Raw genomic sequence first — 15,568 nt, forward strand, 5'->3', positions numbered from 1 at the left:
TATATTTAAATACATATTATTATAAATATTATAAATTATTGATAGATGTATAGATACACAGACAGAGAGAGAAAAAAGGGTTTAATTAATGTAAGATCTGCCTACCTTTGCCACTCTGTCATAAACCTCCATCGCAGTTATCCATCTGCAAAGCCCCTCAGCTGCAGATGAGGCCTTGACCACTTTGGTGGGGTCAAAGTCAGGGTTGGTCATGTACTCACTACGAATTTTATGCATCACTTGAGCCTGTCACAATACAACATCGTTAAAATACCTCAGCCACAGTGTTATGAAACACACACACACTGCAAAAAAAGACTTACAGGGATGTTATCTTTGTCATATTCCTTCAAGTCTCTGAGGAAATTCATGTCCCCTAGCAGCTTCTTGCTTGGACCCCAGTAGTCAAGAATCTATTAGAACAGACACCATACTGTTAGAAAACATTATCAAAACAATCTCTGGTCATGTCCAGACTTGATTTAGACCTTCTGTCCAGTTCCTGAAGGATCATTGACCCTCTCTGGTTTGATGTCCTTCATGACACACACCGCTGCCATCACCAGCTTGACTCCTGCTGGAGGATTCTTCATTGCTTTCACTATGGTCACGTCAGCAGGCTGAAATCACACATCAACATGAGTCGCTGTTGCTTTTCTATCACAGCAAACCTATCTAGTTTGCGTCCTCTGACCTGAATTAACAATGAGGTTTTTTTCACCCACATACTGTAACTGCTCATTTGTTATATTTCCTATAAAAAACTCTCTGTAAACCTCATGTAGCAGATGGTTGCATGTGAAAATACCAGCAGCTTCACATTCATATATTCAGTTTCGCATTTTAATGTTGGATTGAAGTTGAAGATCATCTTTGCCATGTCTAAATGCCTAAAATGCATTTAGTTGCTGCCATAAGATTGGCTATTAGATATTTTCATTAAACGCTGTACCTAAAAAATGCCAAGTGAGTGAATATCACAATAGTGAAGATGTATTCATGTACACTACGTGACAAAACTCGTCGATCCCAGTTGTAAAAGCAAGAAATAATAACTTGACTTCTAGTTGATCATTTGAAAAAGTGGCACAAGATAGATTTTTCCAATGAATCATCTGTTGAACTGCATCCCAATCATCACAAATACTGCAGAAGACATATTGGAACCCGCATGGACCCAAGATTCTTACAGAAATCAGTCATGTTTGCTGAAGGAAAAATCATGGTTTGGGGTTACATTCAGTATGGAGGCGTGCGAGAGATCTGCAGAGTGGATGGCAACATCAACAGCCTGAGGTTTCAAGACATTTGTGCAGCCCATTACATTACAAACCACAGGAGAGAGCAAATTCTTCAGCAGGATAGCGCTCCTTCACATACTTCAACATCCACATCAAAGTTCCTGACAGCAAAGAAGGTCAAGGTGCTCCAGGATTGGCCAGCCCAGTCACCAGACATAAACATTATTGAGAATGTCTGGGGTAAGATGAAGAAGAACGCATTAAAGATGAATCCAAAGAATCTTGATGAACTTTGGAAGTCTTGCAAGAACACGTCCTTTACCATTTTAGATGACTTTATTAATAAGTTATTTGAGTCATGGCAGAGATGTATGGAAGCATTTGTCCAAGCTCATGGGAGTCATAAACAATATTTATTCTTTTTCCACTACACTATGACTTTATATTCTGTACTGTAAATTATTTCTGTTAAGTGACAAGACTTTTGTCTCAGCAAAGTCAGACCTTACTGTGTTAATTAAATCATTAAAAATCAAGGCATAATCATATTTATTTTTGGTAAAATAAGAGTACTCTAGAGGCCTTTGCCTTTTATATAAGCCACTTCTGATACTGATTATTATTTGTTGTTCCTAAAACTTGAATAGGACTTTTGTCAGGTAGTGTATGTAAATTAATGTAATTAATGAGATTCACAACTGTAAAAAGAGCTACAGGGTCGTCGTATTCTCCATTTATTAAGTTAAATTTTTTGGTGTATTTAGTGCCATTAGATTGACAGGATTGTGTCTCTTCATTGCACTTCTGCAATCAGTTCAACTGTGCATGTGCTTCACACTTAAGAGTTTGAAAATGAAGTCATGTCCAGCTGGTGGCACTAAAATCACTAATAATTTTATTAAATAAGAGATTGGAATAAGTATGGACTATCAATCAGAATAAAATAAACATTTGAAAACCTGATATTGAGAAAATTCATCATTTAAAGTGTTACTGACAACAGATAATACTGTTTAATATTAATATTAGTCTTTTTTGCACTGCATATAGAATTGACTGAATATGTGTACCGTCTTTGCAATGCATGTACTGCACTTACAACTTTCACTCAGCACATGTACTCTCTCGATGTCTGAATATGTCTGCTTTGTTTTTAGCATGTAAAAAAGCAGTTTGTGAAATGCGTAGCTGACCTTGAGTGTGTCCAGGGCAGACAGTGCAGCCTCGAGTGCCGGGATGGCCTCAGCCAAGTCACTTTCACACTCATTCTTCAAGGCCTGGGCTTCATTGGCTTTTAAAGTAGCTGCTTCTTCATCTACACGAACAAGTTTGCTCTTTGCCTCAACCTCCACTGACTCAACTTCTATCACCTGCACAAGCAGGCAAAATTTGTTCAAAAATAAGACTAAAACACTGTAAATCTAATCATTGATAGTATAAATGATGATACAAGTGATAAACACAGCTAGATGTGACTGTCACTTACTTCCATTATTTTGGTGTTGTCAATCTTAGCCTGCTCTAGTTTAGGCTGCAGGTCCACCAGCTCCTTTTTCATTTCACTCACCTAACCAGCAATACAAATGTATTAAAATGGCTTCTCAGCCACTGTATTCATGACTATAAAAAATATTATTTAGTATTATATACAGTATTATACAGATTCAAAAGATATGTTTATCTGCTTTTTTCCTCATTATCCCCAACATATTACCTGAGACTCAGCAAAAGCCAGTTTGTCCAGTCCATTTGTATACCTGTTTTTAGCACTCATAACAGTGTCTCGCCTTTGAGTCAGAAGAAGTCTAAAGGCAGCGATCAGCTCCAAGTAGGAAGTAGGAGTCACATAATTATGGCGACCCAACTCTAACAAAAACCTGCAAAGATTTAGCAATTTTACTCTTGCTCGACATACAAAAGAACTTGTTTTGTCATCCTTTACTTTTCCATTTTCAGTGATTTTTGGAGGAACTTCTACTTTAATAGATCATGTTGGCTTTGATATAAGCATCATACCTGTTAGAGAGATCAATAGCAGAGGTATGGAAGGTCTTGCAGATTGGCACAACTTCCTGTCGCTCAAGGTCACTCAGGTCCAAAGTCTCCAAGAACTTATTAGCCACTCGCTCCAAAGCTTCTTCAGGCCATGGCTGAGAAGATAAGAGACAGACTTTTAACTTTACATAGCCAAATATTGTTTTTTTTTTTTAACATAAATAAATCCATCATTACTGGCCCTGTCTCAAAGGAAACCTGTTGCATAGAATTTGTGGTCCTTGACAGAAATGTGTGTCGGGAGAACATGGCCTCACCTGAACACCTTTCTGAAGGTGAAAATGGTAAATGAGACACCCTATGATCTTGTGGACTGTTTATGAAGTGTGCTATTTGGGAAAAAGCCACTATAAAGGGTAACCATTACTTTCCCATTCCCATTCCCACTCTCACCTGAAACCAATCTATGGTGCAACAGTTAATGAGGGACGGGAACTGTCTGAGGCGGTTTCGAAAGGCATCGCCTATTGGGCTGAAGGCCACCACTATATGCAAGTTCTCCTTGCAGCGAGTCACAAAATAAGCAAACAGAGCCAGAGGGCTGAACTCCAGATTTTTATTCCCAGCCTGGGCAAAGGGACGTACAGCCTGAAGAAAACACACAAACAAAAGTAAAAAAAATAAATAAATAAAAATAATAGTACAACTCCCCACATATGAATATGTTTCACAAAACCTTCATGGAATTGTCAGCATCTTACCTCCATGATTTCTTGCTTCTCATCCACAGCAAAGATATTCGGTACCTCCCCTGTGTTTAAAATGCTGTCCACATCTTCTAAAAAGGCTTCATCCTTTATCTGAGCATCAGTGAGCAGGAACACCATTTTCTCACCCTTTACTCCTGCATTTTTCATCAGGCGCTAGACAACACAATATCCATTAACTGGCACATTTCCCTTCTAATATAATGTTTACATAGTTTAACGTGTCCTAGGGCTGTCAAGCTAAGGAATTTTATAGAATTATTGTAATATAAACTTGGAATCTTGTACACAAGAAGTAGTGGTAATAGTTTTATGGTGCTTTAATGATGTTTTGGGGCTCTTTGTACTTTGACAGCTCCTGGTTACAACAAATTGTCATTTTATGGAAAAGAGTGTGCAAAGTTTCATTAAAAAACTTTTTGGGTTTATGAAATAAAACAAGATTAAATGCTACATGAAATAAAATAACAAAATATTATATTTATTTTTACAATACCTTCAGATCCTCTCTCCATTCGTTCATTCCATAGCTTTTTGAGATCTCAGGTTGGAACAAAGTCATATTCGACATAAAAGTGGCGAGCCTGGTGATGGACTGACGGCCACTGCCTCCAACTCCAACCAACAGAGCATTTCCCCCTGGCTGTTTTAACACACGGCTGATCCTGGACAAGTGCTCTAGGACGTAACTGCGTCAAACAAGAGACAGAATCAATCAGCATGGTCAGATAGTTTCCATTTCTATTAACTTCCATTCAGATTTTTAATCATGAAATGGAAGACAGTAAGAATCCATACAGTTTGGTTACCAACATTCTTCAAAATATTTGATTTTGTACTACATAGACAAAATAAAATCATCAAGGTTTAGACTGACATGATGAGTGACTAATGACAAATGACTGGTGAACTGTCCTATTGTTAAAAGGCGGGCTATATGTTGCAAACCATGTCATTAGCGCCACCAGTGGTTGTTATGTAAACTGCAGCTAGCAGATTGTGCTCATGCACATATGTTTAAAAGATACTGAAATAACCGTTCGTAATCGCTCTTTATATACAAAATAATAAAACAAACACTGTACATCTTTCTATATTTAGCCCAAAACACTGCTTTATCTGTCTATTTATTTATTTATTTATTTATTATTATTTTTTATATGTACTTTCTTTTTAGGTGTCTTTTATTTCTTTAGTTTTAATTTCCATTATGAATCCTCATTGCACTTAACAAGTTTGCAATGATAATAAAGCTTGTTAACAAGTTTTAAATGATTTAATGATTTATTTATTTATTGTTTCATTATTTCATCTTCAATCACAAGTAGCAGCGAATTTACAGCTACTGTGTATTTCTGTTTGTTTGCATCCCATCCCTTTGTGCCCTCTGGCGGCATTGTCATAAACTGCTGCTACTCCTAAAAACATTTTACTAATCCCTTTGTCCTGCCGCGGTGTCCCACACGGCAGTAGTGGTCATTTTGAACTGTCATTTACTGTGTATCCTAATAAGGATATAAGAAAAAAAAATATCTGTGATTTCCTACATTCTTTGGGTTAACAAAAATTCTACAATTCAGAGTTTTTACATTTTGTTTTTATTTTTAATTTTACAGCATGTCCACTGTAGTGGACCACAGGACCATTTTAGTTTACGACCGCCCCTCAGACAACAAAACTGTAAGGGATAGGCTGTAAAGGGATAATAATTCAATATTAATGTAACAAAAACAAAACAAAAGCCATTTTTTTCCTTTTATATTGAAATTCCTGAAACAAAACAAAAACAAAAACAGTGATGTTAATCCAAAACAAATTTAACATAAAAGTGATTTAAAACTAATTGTCATTCTCTAATTGTCTCTAATTCTCTAATTGTCAGATTGTCAGACTCTAAATCAGAGTCTCCCTCTACTATTTTATAAAGAATCCTCTCTGCTTCAGTTCTGTCTACTATAGTGGAGACACAAACAAGTTAACAGCTTTGAAAGATAAATTTATTGTTCCTGACACTTTAATAAACAAATATATATGTAATAATAATAGTAAAAAAAAAATTAAATCTAAATTTTACATGCCTCTCTCCTTCCCATAAAATTAGCTTTTTTGTGTCAGCCATTTTGGATGCAGTGTAAGAAGTGGTTCCTAGCATGCCAGCCAATCAAATGACAAATCACTAGAAAGCCCAGGATGTCCTCTGAACAGTACAACAGGACTTGACAGAGTAGCTCAAAAAATTCAAAGAAAATTCATGAAAACGCAATGTCCACTACAGAGGACACTAGTCAATAGGCGGGGTCTCAGGAGGATATTTAAAAATGACAAAATTTTATATAATAATTTGAATAAATGCTTGCCTACAGGCTTTCATAGACAAACAATGAAGTTGAGGAAAGCCTTGTTTTTTAAGTTTTACTACACAGTTCAAACATTGTCAATAAAAAATCATGCAATTTGTTACATATAGCTACTTTAACACAATTACTGTAAATAAACAAGCTCAATATGTATGTGATTTCATAAGCTAAAGTTGAAAAAGCTTTTGAAAAGTTACCGAAAAATGACCAAGTTCATGCGGTTCTTGTGGGTTTGGTTGTACTCCTCCAGGCAGGCTTCTACCACCTCACCAAAGCGTTCGATTGAAGGAACCTCTGCATAAAGCCTCTCATTTTCATCAACGTCTGGCATCATATAATCGCCAAATAACAAGTTGCGCATATTCTCCTCACAAAGCTGAGAAATAAACACAAAAAAAGGTTCCTTCATCTCAACACGGCATCTTTTAACTTTATTATTTATGCAAAATAATTATTCTTAAAACAAAATTTCTAAAATTTTTAAATATGAAGACAATATTTATTAAATTAGGGTTATAGCTTAGACATTTTCAAGTGCATAATTTCCTGATGTGAAACTAAGGAATTTTTCTTTTCACGTACAGGTTTGTTACCATCTTTAAGATGTTCAAAGACTGAGTCAAAGTTGTCCTTGAAGTGCTGCTTCACAATATTGCTTGTGAGTGTAAAGAGCCAGGCTCGGTCCTGGTCATCCACAAGGCGATCGTAAAAGACACGGTAAATTTCATGTACGAAAAGCCGGATCATTGTTCGCTTGTTTGTAAGTGATTCCTTCTTCAGTAACAAGCAGCCTTGCACCACTCGTGAGAAATCTCTAAGGTTGAAAGTGTAATGAGACTTGGCTGGGGTGGGCAGGAGATTTTCTATGGCCTTTTGATACACCTATATAATACAGAACACAGAATTAGACTATACAGAACAATAGACAGATAATAAATGATTGAATAATATTTAAAAAAAAACAATATAAACAGTTCGATAGTTATAAATAAATGTTAATTATAAACCGAATTAGCATATTAGAATGATTTCTGAAGAATAATGTGACAGAAAATTCAACTCGTCAACACAGAAATGTATTACAATATAATAAATGTTCAAATAAAAACCACTTGTTTTAAATTGCAATAATAATTCACATTATTAATGTTTTTGATAATTGAAACTTCAGCTTGATACTCACCTCAAGTGTCGCACTGACTATCTGATTTCCAACCGTGAAACAATCAGGTGGGAACTCATTCGTCCGCAAGTAAAATGTGACAATGTTAGAGAAAATGCGCACCATAGACTCATCGCTGAATGCGTTGATGCTACAAATGTTAAAATGGCGAAGGAAACGAGGAGTAACTGCATTCCTCCCACCACCAGGGGGACCCATAGCAGAGATCAGCTGCATGTCTGTAAGTGTGATTTTTGAGGTGTCCTTGAGGTCATACCTAGAAATTAAAGACTCTATTTAAAAAGCCAAGAAGAATAAAAACAAAAAGACAACTGCAGATAATACTGTACATTACCAGTTCCCATGATCAAAATACTGACGAAGCAGCTCGACAGGAGGCTGTGCACCAAACACCTCTTTTGCTGGCATATTCATGTCATCCACAAAAATGATGCACTTCTTTCCCATAGGAGGTCCATACACTCCCTTTCGCCTTTTGTCAAGTCTGGACATAATGATGTTCTGGAATATAAACAAAGCTTGTGTTATGGTAATTTAGCAGTGATAGATTCAGCAATACATTTAAAAAGGGAAATATAGCAGTGAAAGATTCAGCAATACATTTAAAAAGGGAAATATAGCAGTGATAGATTCAGCAATACATTTAAAAATGGAAATATACTGTAGCAGTGATAGATTCAGCAATACATTCAAAAATGGAAATATAGCAGTGATAGATTCAGCAATACATTCAAAAATGGAAATATAGCAGTGATAGATTCAGCAATACATTTAAAAATGGATATATAGCAGTGAAAGATTCAGCAATACATTTAAAAATGGAAATATAGCAGTGATAGATTCAGCAATACATTCAAAAATGGAAATATAGCAGTGATAGATTCAGCAATACATTTAAAAATGGAAATATAGCAGTGATAGATTCAGCAATACATTCAAAAATGGAAATATAGCAGTGATAGATTCAGAAATACATTTAAAAAGGGAAATATAGCAGTGACAGATTCAGCAATACATTTAAAAATGGAAATATAGCAGTGATAGATTCAGAAATACATTTAAAAATGCAAATATAGCAGTGATAGATTCAGGAATCCATTTCAAAATGGAAATATAGCAGTGATAGATTCAGGAATCCATTTCAAAATGGAAATATAGCAGTGATAGATTCAGGAATACATTTAAAAATGGAAATATAGCAGTGATAGATCCAGCAATACATTTAAAAAGGGATATATAGCAGTGATAGATTCAGGAATACATTTAAAAATGCAAATATAGCAGTGATAGATTCAGGAATCCATTTCAAAATGGAAATATACTGTAGCAGTGATCGATTCAAGAATACATTTAAAAATGGAAATATAACGGTGATAGATTCAGGAATACATTTAAAAATGGAAATTTAGCAGTGATCGATTCAAGAATACATTTATAAATGGAAATATAGCAGTTATAGATTTAGGAATGCATTTAAAAATAAACTGACTGAAAATGTCGTTATTAAAAAGTGCCCTGGAGTTTACCTGGGTCTGATTGGCACTGGTGCGAGCTGAGAAGTTGATGAAGAAGGGAAGGAAGAGGTCTTTGTCAAGATTGTTCATCAATTTTTCTTTCACATAAACAGATTTTCCAGTGCCAGTGGGGCCAACGAGCAACAGAGGCCTGAGTACAGATGAAAAATAAGAATAAATTCAGATTAGTTTGAGTGAATTAAACAATACAAATTAAAACCAGTAGCTTAACTATCAAATTTAGGGTAAACAAAACAATATGAAGTTTTATGCAGTGGTTCTTAAAATGCTTTAATAGTATTATTTTAGCACTTAATCTGTGTTTTAACGGCAGAAAGTGGTCAACAAATCTTTTTGTAAACAATTCATCACAAAGAAAGAACATTTACCTCAGACAAGTTCTAAAAGTTTTTTATTTTTATTTTAGGTATGAATGCATTTGTGTAAGTATGTGATACTTTATTTTTTAATTTATTTACTTGTTTAGTGTATAATTGTGTATTTCTGACTTGTTTGGTGAATTGAACTAGAGTGTGCTTTTATGGTGATTGTGTATATGTATCGATATTCTTTCTATTATATTTACAGACTTTTTTTCTGTCTGACTTAAAGTAAGAAAGTAAGAAAAAAAAGTTAAAAGATTGAGAGCTGCTAAATGTTTGACAAGGTATTAAAAAAAGAGTACTGGCTGCCCAGCATCCTCTATTAACAAACTTCAATTAGTACAAAATGCAGCTGCCAGAGTTCTTACCAGGTCTAGAAAATTTGATCACATCACACCAATTTTATCCTCCTTACACTGGCTGCCTGTTAAGTTTCGTATTGAATTTAAAATATTGCTTCTTACATATAAAGCTTTAAATAATCTAGCTCCTGTTTATCTAACCAATCTTCTGTCTCGCTACAATCCAACTCGCTCTTTAAGATCTCAAAACTTAGGGCTTCTGGTAGTACCTAGAACAGCAAAGTCGAGTAAAGGAGGTCGAGCCTTCTCATTTATAGCTCCTAAACTCTGGAATAGCCTTCCTGATAACGTCCGAGGCTCAGACACACTCTCCCAATTCAAAACTAGATTAAAGACCTATCTGTTCAGTAAAGCATACACTTAGTGCACCACTTAGGGGGCTTCCACACAGGTTATGCATCTTGTTGATATACACTGTGAACATCAGCTACGCTAATTATTTTCTTTATTCTCCATTTCCACCTGGGGATACTCTTCCCGAGGCCCTCAGACTATGCAGAGTCACTGATTCGATCCAAGACCAACGACGAGATGATCCCAAGGTTTCCATATCCTGGACCAGGCCGTATCCTGAGCAGCTACTGTGGTGGTCATGGAGGAGTGGAGAACATGAGACTGATTCCTGTGACGCTCCAGAGACAGACGAGTCTTCGCTGAGGCCAGCTTCCAGCCTCCGCCACTAAGACTGCAGCTCTGCACAAGACAAGACGTGCCCAACTGAGCCTGGTTTCTCTCAAGGTTTTTTTTCTTCACTTCCGCCATTAGTGAAGTTTTTTTTCCCTCTCCGCTGTCGCCACTGGCTTGCATGGCTGGGATCTGTAGAGCTGCGCATCGTTGGATTTGCCCTTCAATATTTGGACTCTCAGTAGTGATTATTAATCCACACTGAACTGAGCTAAACTGAACTGAACTTAAACACTACAAACTGAACTACACTGTTCCTATTTACTGTGACCTTTTATGTGAAGCTGCTTTGACACAATCTACATTGTATAAGCGCTATACAAATAAAGGTGAATTGAATTGAATTGAATACTTACCTCCCATATTGAATGCAGAGGTCCATTAGATAAGTGTATCGCACAGTGTCAATGGTGGGGACAATGATATCCTGTACTTTAGTATTCTTGTCTCCTAATGGCGCATTACTGATCGACTCATTCCAGTGCACCCAACGTCCTTTTCCTTTAAACTTAATTGGAAAGAAAAAAAAAGTATTTTTCTGAAGAAATATATTTTAAATGATCATATTGCCGCACTACTAAATGCCAACCTCATAACTGTAGTCATACACAAGACCTTTCTCATCAAAAGGACATTCCCATTTTGAAACCGCAGCAGGAATGGGGCAGTTTTCTGCCTTCCCTGAGATTATTTCCCTCAAAAACTTGTCAAATCGACTGCGACTGTCTGTATCACAGCAACCACCGACAGACCAAACCAGGGCAAAGGCAAAAGCTGCCTGCAATAGGACAAAAAGAATCATATTTACCCATGAACTGAAGAATGAATGTGTGTGTGTGAATGAGATGTATGGGTGTATGGGTGTTTCCCAGTACTGGGTTACGTCTGGAAATGCATTCGCCACATAAAACATATGCCAGTCATTCCACTGTGGAATCCCTTGATAAATCAGGGACTAAGCTGAAGGACAATGCTGTAAATTAAAAATGAACAATTACCATGATCCATGTGCGCATGTTTTTGTTTCCTGGATCTTCATTCACAGGTCCAGTGAGCAGCATCTCAAAAAGTCGTGTGAGCGACACAACAGTATTGCTGTTGCTGCTGGGAATGACTTCCTGAAACATGTAAAGCAATATGTTATGACGTACTGTATGCATTAATACCATCTAAGATAAAAAAATACTGGGGTTGTGGTTGATGAAGTACTGTACATAAAACAATTACCCGGCATTGCTTGCGCAACAAAACAAGTGTGGGAGGAAGCAGCCACTCAAAGAGTTGCTGCAGTAAAGTGGAATTGTCTTGTGCCTGAAGTGGGTCAGGAAGTGTTTTCATCCATGACAGCACCAGAGGAGTCCATCCTAGCTGAGACGGCTCCATGTAGATCATTCCACAACGGCTCACTGTGGCGGGCTATGGCAGAAATCACAAGCTGCTAGCACGCTTAATCTGAAGTGGTGCATATGTGAAAAGTGCTTAACATTAAATGCTGTGATTGACTTACAGAGGCTTGAGACAGATCCATGGCCTCAAAAATCAGACTCATTTGACTGGACATCTGGATAATCTCCCCGCTCATGAGGCATAGCTAAAATAAAACAAAGTTATTAGTGAATAGACAAAAGCTATTTAAAGCTGACAAATAACACTCTTAAAATAATGTTAACTTGCCTTTTTGTTGTCATCCAGCACAGTGTTCATACTTTCAATCCACAGAGTGTCTATGGGGCCATCAAACACCACCCATTTCCTCTCTGGTGTCTCACTTGAGGCAAATTCCCGAAAGGTATTTGCCACAATCCCATCAGTCCACTGATAAAAAAAATACATGAACATGTGAAAAAGATGCACAAGTGCTTTTAAAATCTGTTCAACGCAGAAATCAAACTCTCACCTCGTGTGACACAGGATCAAACTGGCCAAAGAGTTGACCCATCGTGATGGATTTAGGATTGACAGTTTGGTATATGACTTTTTCTTCTTCGTTGTAGCCCGACTCATTCATCAGGGTCAAGGTATCAGCAAGAACATGAAGTACTTTGGTTTTTCCTGCAAATGGTTCTCCGACAAGCATGAACCTATTGTAAAAGATATTTAAAATTCATACTTTGTCAAGCTATAGTGATTGTTACCAATAAACTTGAGTCAGACCTTCAGAATGTTCATGTATTATCTGATGAAAACTATGGAAGACTCCAAACAGTTTGGGGGTCAAAACTTTTACACACAAAAAACATAAAAATCATGACTTAAAATGACACATTTTATATATATTTACTTTTTAGTAAACAAGCTACATATACACTCACCGGACACTTTATTAGGTACACCTGTCCAACTACTCATTAACACAAATTTCTAATCAGCCAATCGCATGGCAGCAACTCGCAACTAGCAAAATGCTTTAGGCTTGTAGACATGGTCAAGATGATCTGCTGCAGTTCAAATTGAGCATCAGAATTGGGAAGAAAGGGGATTTAAGTGACTTTAAATGTGGCATGGTTGTTGGTGCCTGTTGGTGCTTGGCAGAAACTTCTGATCAACTGAGACTTTCACGCACAACCATCTCTAGGGTTTGCAAAGAATGGTCAGAAAAATAGAAAATATCCAGAGTGCAGCAGTTCTGTGGGCGCAAATGCCTTGTTGATGCCAGAGGTCAGAGGAGAATGGCCAGACTGGTTCGAACTGATAGAAAGGCAACAGTAACTCAAATAACCACTCGTTACAACCGAGGTATGTAGAAGAGCATCTCTGAATGCACAACACGTCAAACCTTGAGGTGGATGGGCTACAGCAGCAGAAGACCACACAGGGTGCCACTCCTGTCAGCTAAGAAAAGGAAACAAGTCCCCGTATTGATCGTGTGGGCCAGCCTGACCCCCCCATTGGTGACCTACTCACACCTGCAGCTTCTCCACGATGGACGTCCAGCTTCTTCAGCCTCCAGCGCCTAGACTGCAGCTTCACACAGGAAGCTTGGCCAGAAGAATAATGGTCATGTCCAACAGAGCCTAGTTTCTTTCGAGGTTTTTTTCCCCCCTTCACTTGGTCAATTGGTGAAGTTTTTTTCCTTGCCACTGTCACCGCTGGCTTGCTTGGATTGGGACTTGTGGAGCTGCGCTTTGGTGGATTTGCTCTTCAGTGTTTGAACTTTCAGCAGTGAAACTTAAACCACACTGAACTAAACTTAACTGAACTTCAACTCTGAAATCTGGACATTACTAGAACTATGTTAAGCTGCTTTGACACAATCTACACTGTGAAAAGTGCTATATACATAAACATGAATTGAATTGAATTGAATTGAATTGAATTGAATTGAATTGAATTGAATTGAATTAAATTGAATTGAATTGAATTGAAACTGAGGCTACAATTTGCACAGGCTCACCAAAATTGGACAATAGAAGATTGGAAAGCGGTTGCCTGGTCTGATGAGTCTTGATTTCTGCTGTGACAGTTGAATGGTAGGGCCAGAATTTGCCATCAACAACATGAAAGCATGGATCCATCCTGACTTGTCTCAACGGTTCAGGCTGGTGGTGGTGGTGTAATGGTGTGGGGCATATTTTCTTGGCACACTTTGGACCCATTAGTACCAATTGAGCATCATGTCAATACCACAGCCTATCTGAGTATTATTGCTGACCATGTCCATCCCATTATGACAAGATTGAAGATTGACTATTATTGGTAATGATTATAATATTAATCTTTAATAAACCTTTTCCATTTGTGTTGTGTTTTTTTGTGTGTGTGTGTGTGTGTGCGTGCGTGCATGCGTGCGTGCGTGCATGCGTGCGTGCGTGCATGCGTGTGTGTGGTGTACTACAGGTGTACAATAAATAGAATTATTTTAAGAATTATTAGTCAGAAAATCTCCACTTACCCATGTCGAACAATCATCATCTCATATGTCTGGATAATTTTGTCCAGGAAAACTTTAACAGGTTGCACATTGTGATTTTCGCAGCACATAAGAGCACATTCCAGGAATAACTAGAGTATAAAAAACAAATATGTAACTGAAATCTTAAACGTCATTAAATCAAACATTTAACAACATTATATCACACTACCTTATAATCTGCCACAGGTAAAGAAATTCCTGGAAAGAGGTCACTGGTAATTCCATTAAAAAGAGGGATATCATGAGAGAGAAACTTGGGCTCGTTGACATCCTTGATGGACCGGAGAAGCTATCAAGAGAATGAGGTTAAAGTATCCATTAATAGAACAAGTTATTATTCTAACTGTTCTCCCATTTCATTCACTCACAAGTATATCCTCATTTTCATCTGGAAATTTGAGTTTGAGGTTCCCAGCAGCCACCAGCACTGCTTTAACAGCTCTCATGCCATAGTCATAGTGGAACTGAGAAGAAAGTTGCTCTGAGCACAGCCTGTAGGTCATCACAATCTTCACTGAGAGAGGCTTAGCATTGAGGAAGCCATATGAATACAAGGAGATCTCAGCAATCAGTGCATAATTGGGTACCATCATGGCTACTGTTCTAAATAAGACCTTGGTAAAAAGAAAACAAAACAGTTAGTCACATTGGAGAAACAGATGTTCAAGAAATTTCTCATAATACAAAAAAATCACCTTGAGATTATCAGGAAGTTCAGATCGGCCAGCATATCCAGGGTTCATGGTGATGGCGACAAAACAGTTGGGGTTGAGGCGCAACTCTGTACCCTCAAAGTCAAAATACTCAAGTCTCATTTCAATGGCTCTCTGAATACACAGAATCTGCTGAGCCACCACAGACAGCACCTCCAACTCAATTCGGTTGAATTCGTCAAAACAGGCCCAGGCACCAGAAGAAGCCAATCCCTTGAAGAACTAGAAAATAATATGATGCCTTGTGTAACAGTTTTCTGTTATTTACACAACATCAATATTCAGTAAATGATTTTTAACATAGTCAAATCTTGCATTCATGAAACCAAGGGGATTAAGTGTAAACCAGATGAAATTGACTAAACTGGAATAATGCTCATGTATTCATTTTTTTGCCAATAAGATGAAGCGCTAGTAACAAAACTGACTAGATGAGTTGTTAAAGAAAGCTTGTAG

General features: G+C 37.3%; 1 protein-coding gene across 1 annotated transcript in view; it reads right to left on the reverse strand.

Annotated features, from left to right (window-relative positions):
- dnah12 (dynein, axonemal, heavy chain 12) overlaps positions 1 to 15,568 on the reverse strand; it is a 53,363-nt gene that overhangs the window by 16,203 nt on the left and 21,592 nt on the right. The window contains exons 26-51 of the mRNA XM_056449494.1: positions 15,095 to 15,334; positions 14,768 to 15,013; positions 14,569 to 14,688; positions 14,379 to 14,488; positions 12,384 to 12,567; positions 12,161 to 12,301; positions 11,994 to 12,077; positions 11,714 to 11,902; positions 11,485 to 11,604; positions 11,076 to 11,264; positions 10,843 to 10,994; positions 9,070 to 9,208; positions 7,878 to 8,044; positions 7,544 to 7,799; positions 6,943 to 7,242; positions 6,558 to 6,736; positions 4,500 to 4,692; positions 3,998 to 4,159; positions 3,690 to 3,884; positions 3,258 to 3,391; positions 2,956 to 3,118; positions 2,728 to 2,808; positions 2,435 to 2,611; positions 489 to 620; positions 324 to 413; positions 106 to 246 (exon numbers count right to left, since the gene is read on the reverse strand). Of these exons, the coding sequence (XP_056305469.1) occupies positions 106 to 246; positions 324 to 413; positions 489 to 620; positions 2,435 to 2,611; positions 2,728 to 2,808; positions 2,956 to 3,118; positions 3,258 to 3,391; positions 3,690 to 3,884; positions 3,998 to 4,159; positions 4,500 to 4,692; positions 6,558 to 6,736; positions 6,943 to 7,242; positions 7,544 to 7,799; positions 7,878 to 8,044; positions 9,070 to 9,208; positions 10,843 to 10,994; positions 11,076 to 11,264; positions 11,485 to 11,604; positions 11,714 to 11,902; positions 11,994 to 12,077; positions 12,161 to 12,301; positions 12,384 to 12,567; positions 14,379 to 14,488; positions 14,569 to 14,688; positions 14,768 to 15,013; positions 15,095 to 15,334 (4,284 nt within the window). The remainder of the gene's footprint in view (positions 1 to 105; positions 247 to 323; positions 414 to 488; positions 621 to 2,434; positions 2,612 to 2,727; positions 2,809 to 2,955; positions 3,119 to 3,257; positions 3,392 to 3,689; positions 3,885 to 3,997; positions 4,160 to 4,499; positions 4,693 to 6,557; positions 6,737 to 6,942; positions 7,243 to 7,543; positions 7,800 to 7,877; positions 8,045 to 9,069; positions 9,209 to 10,842; positions 10,995 to 11,075; positions 11,265 to 11,484; positions 11,605 to 11,713; positions 11,903 to 11,993; positions 12,078 to 12,160; positions 12,302 to 12,383; positions 12,568 to 14,378; positions 14,489 to 14,568; positions 14,689 to 14,767; positions 15,014 to 15,094; positions 15,335 to 15,568) is intronic.

The sequence above is a fragment of the Danio aesculapii genome, chromosome 23 (genome assembly GCF_903798145.1).
Source record: "Danio aesculapii chromosome 23, fDanAes4.1, whole genome shotgun sequence".
Classification (NCBI taxonomy): domain Eukaryota; kingdom Metazoa; phylum Chordata; class Actinopteri; order Cypriniformes; family Danionidae; genus Danio; species Danio aesculapii.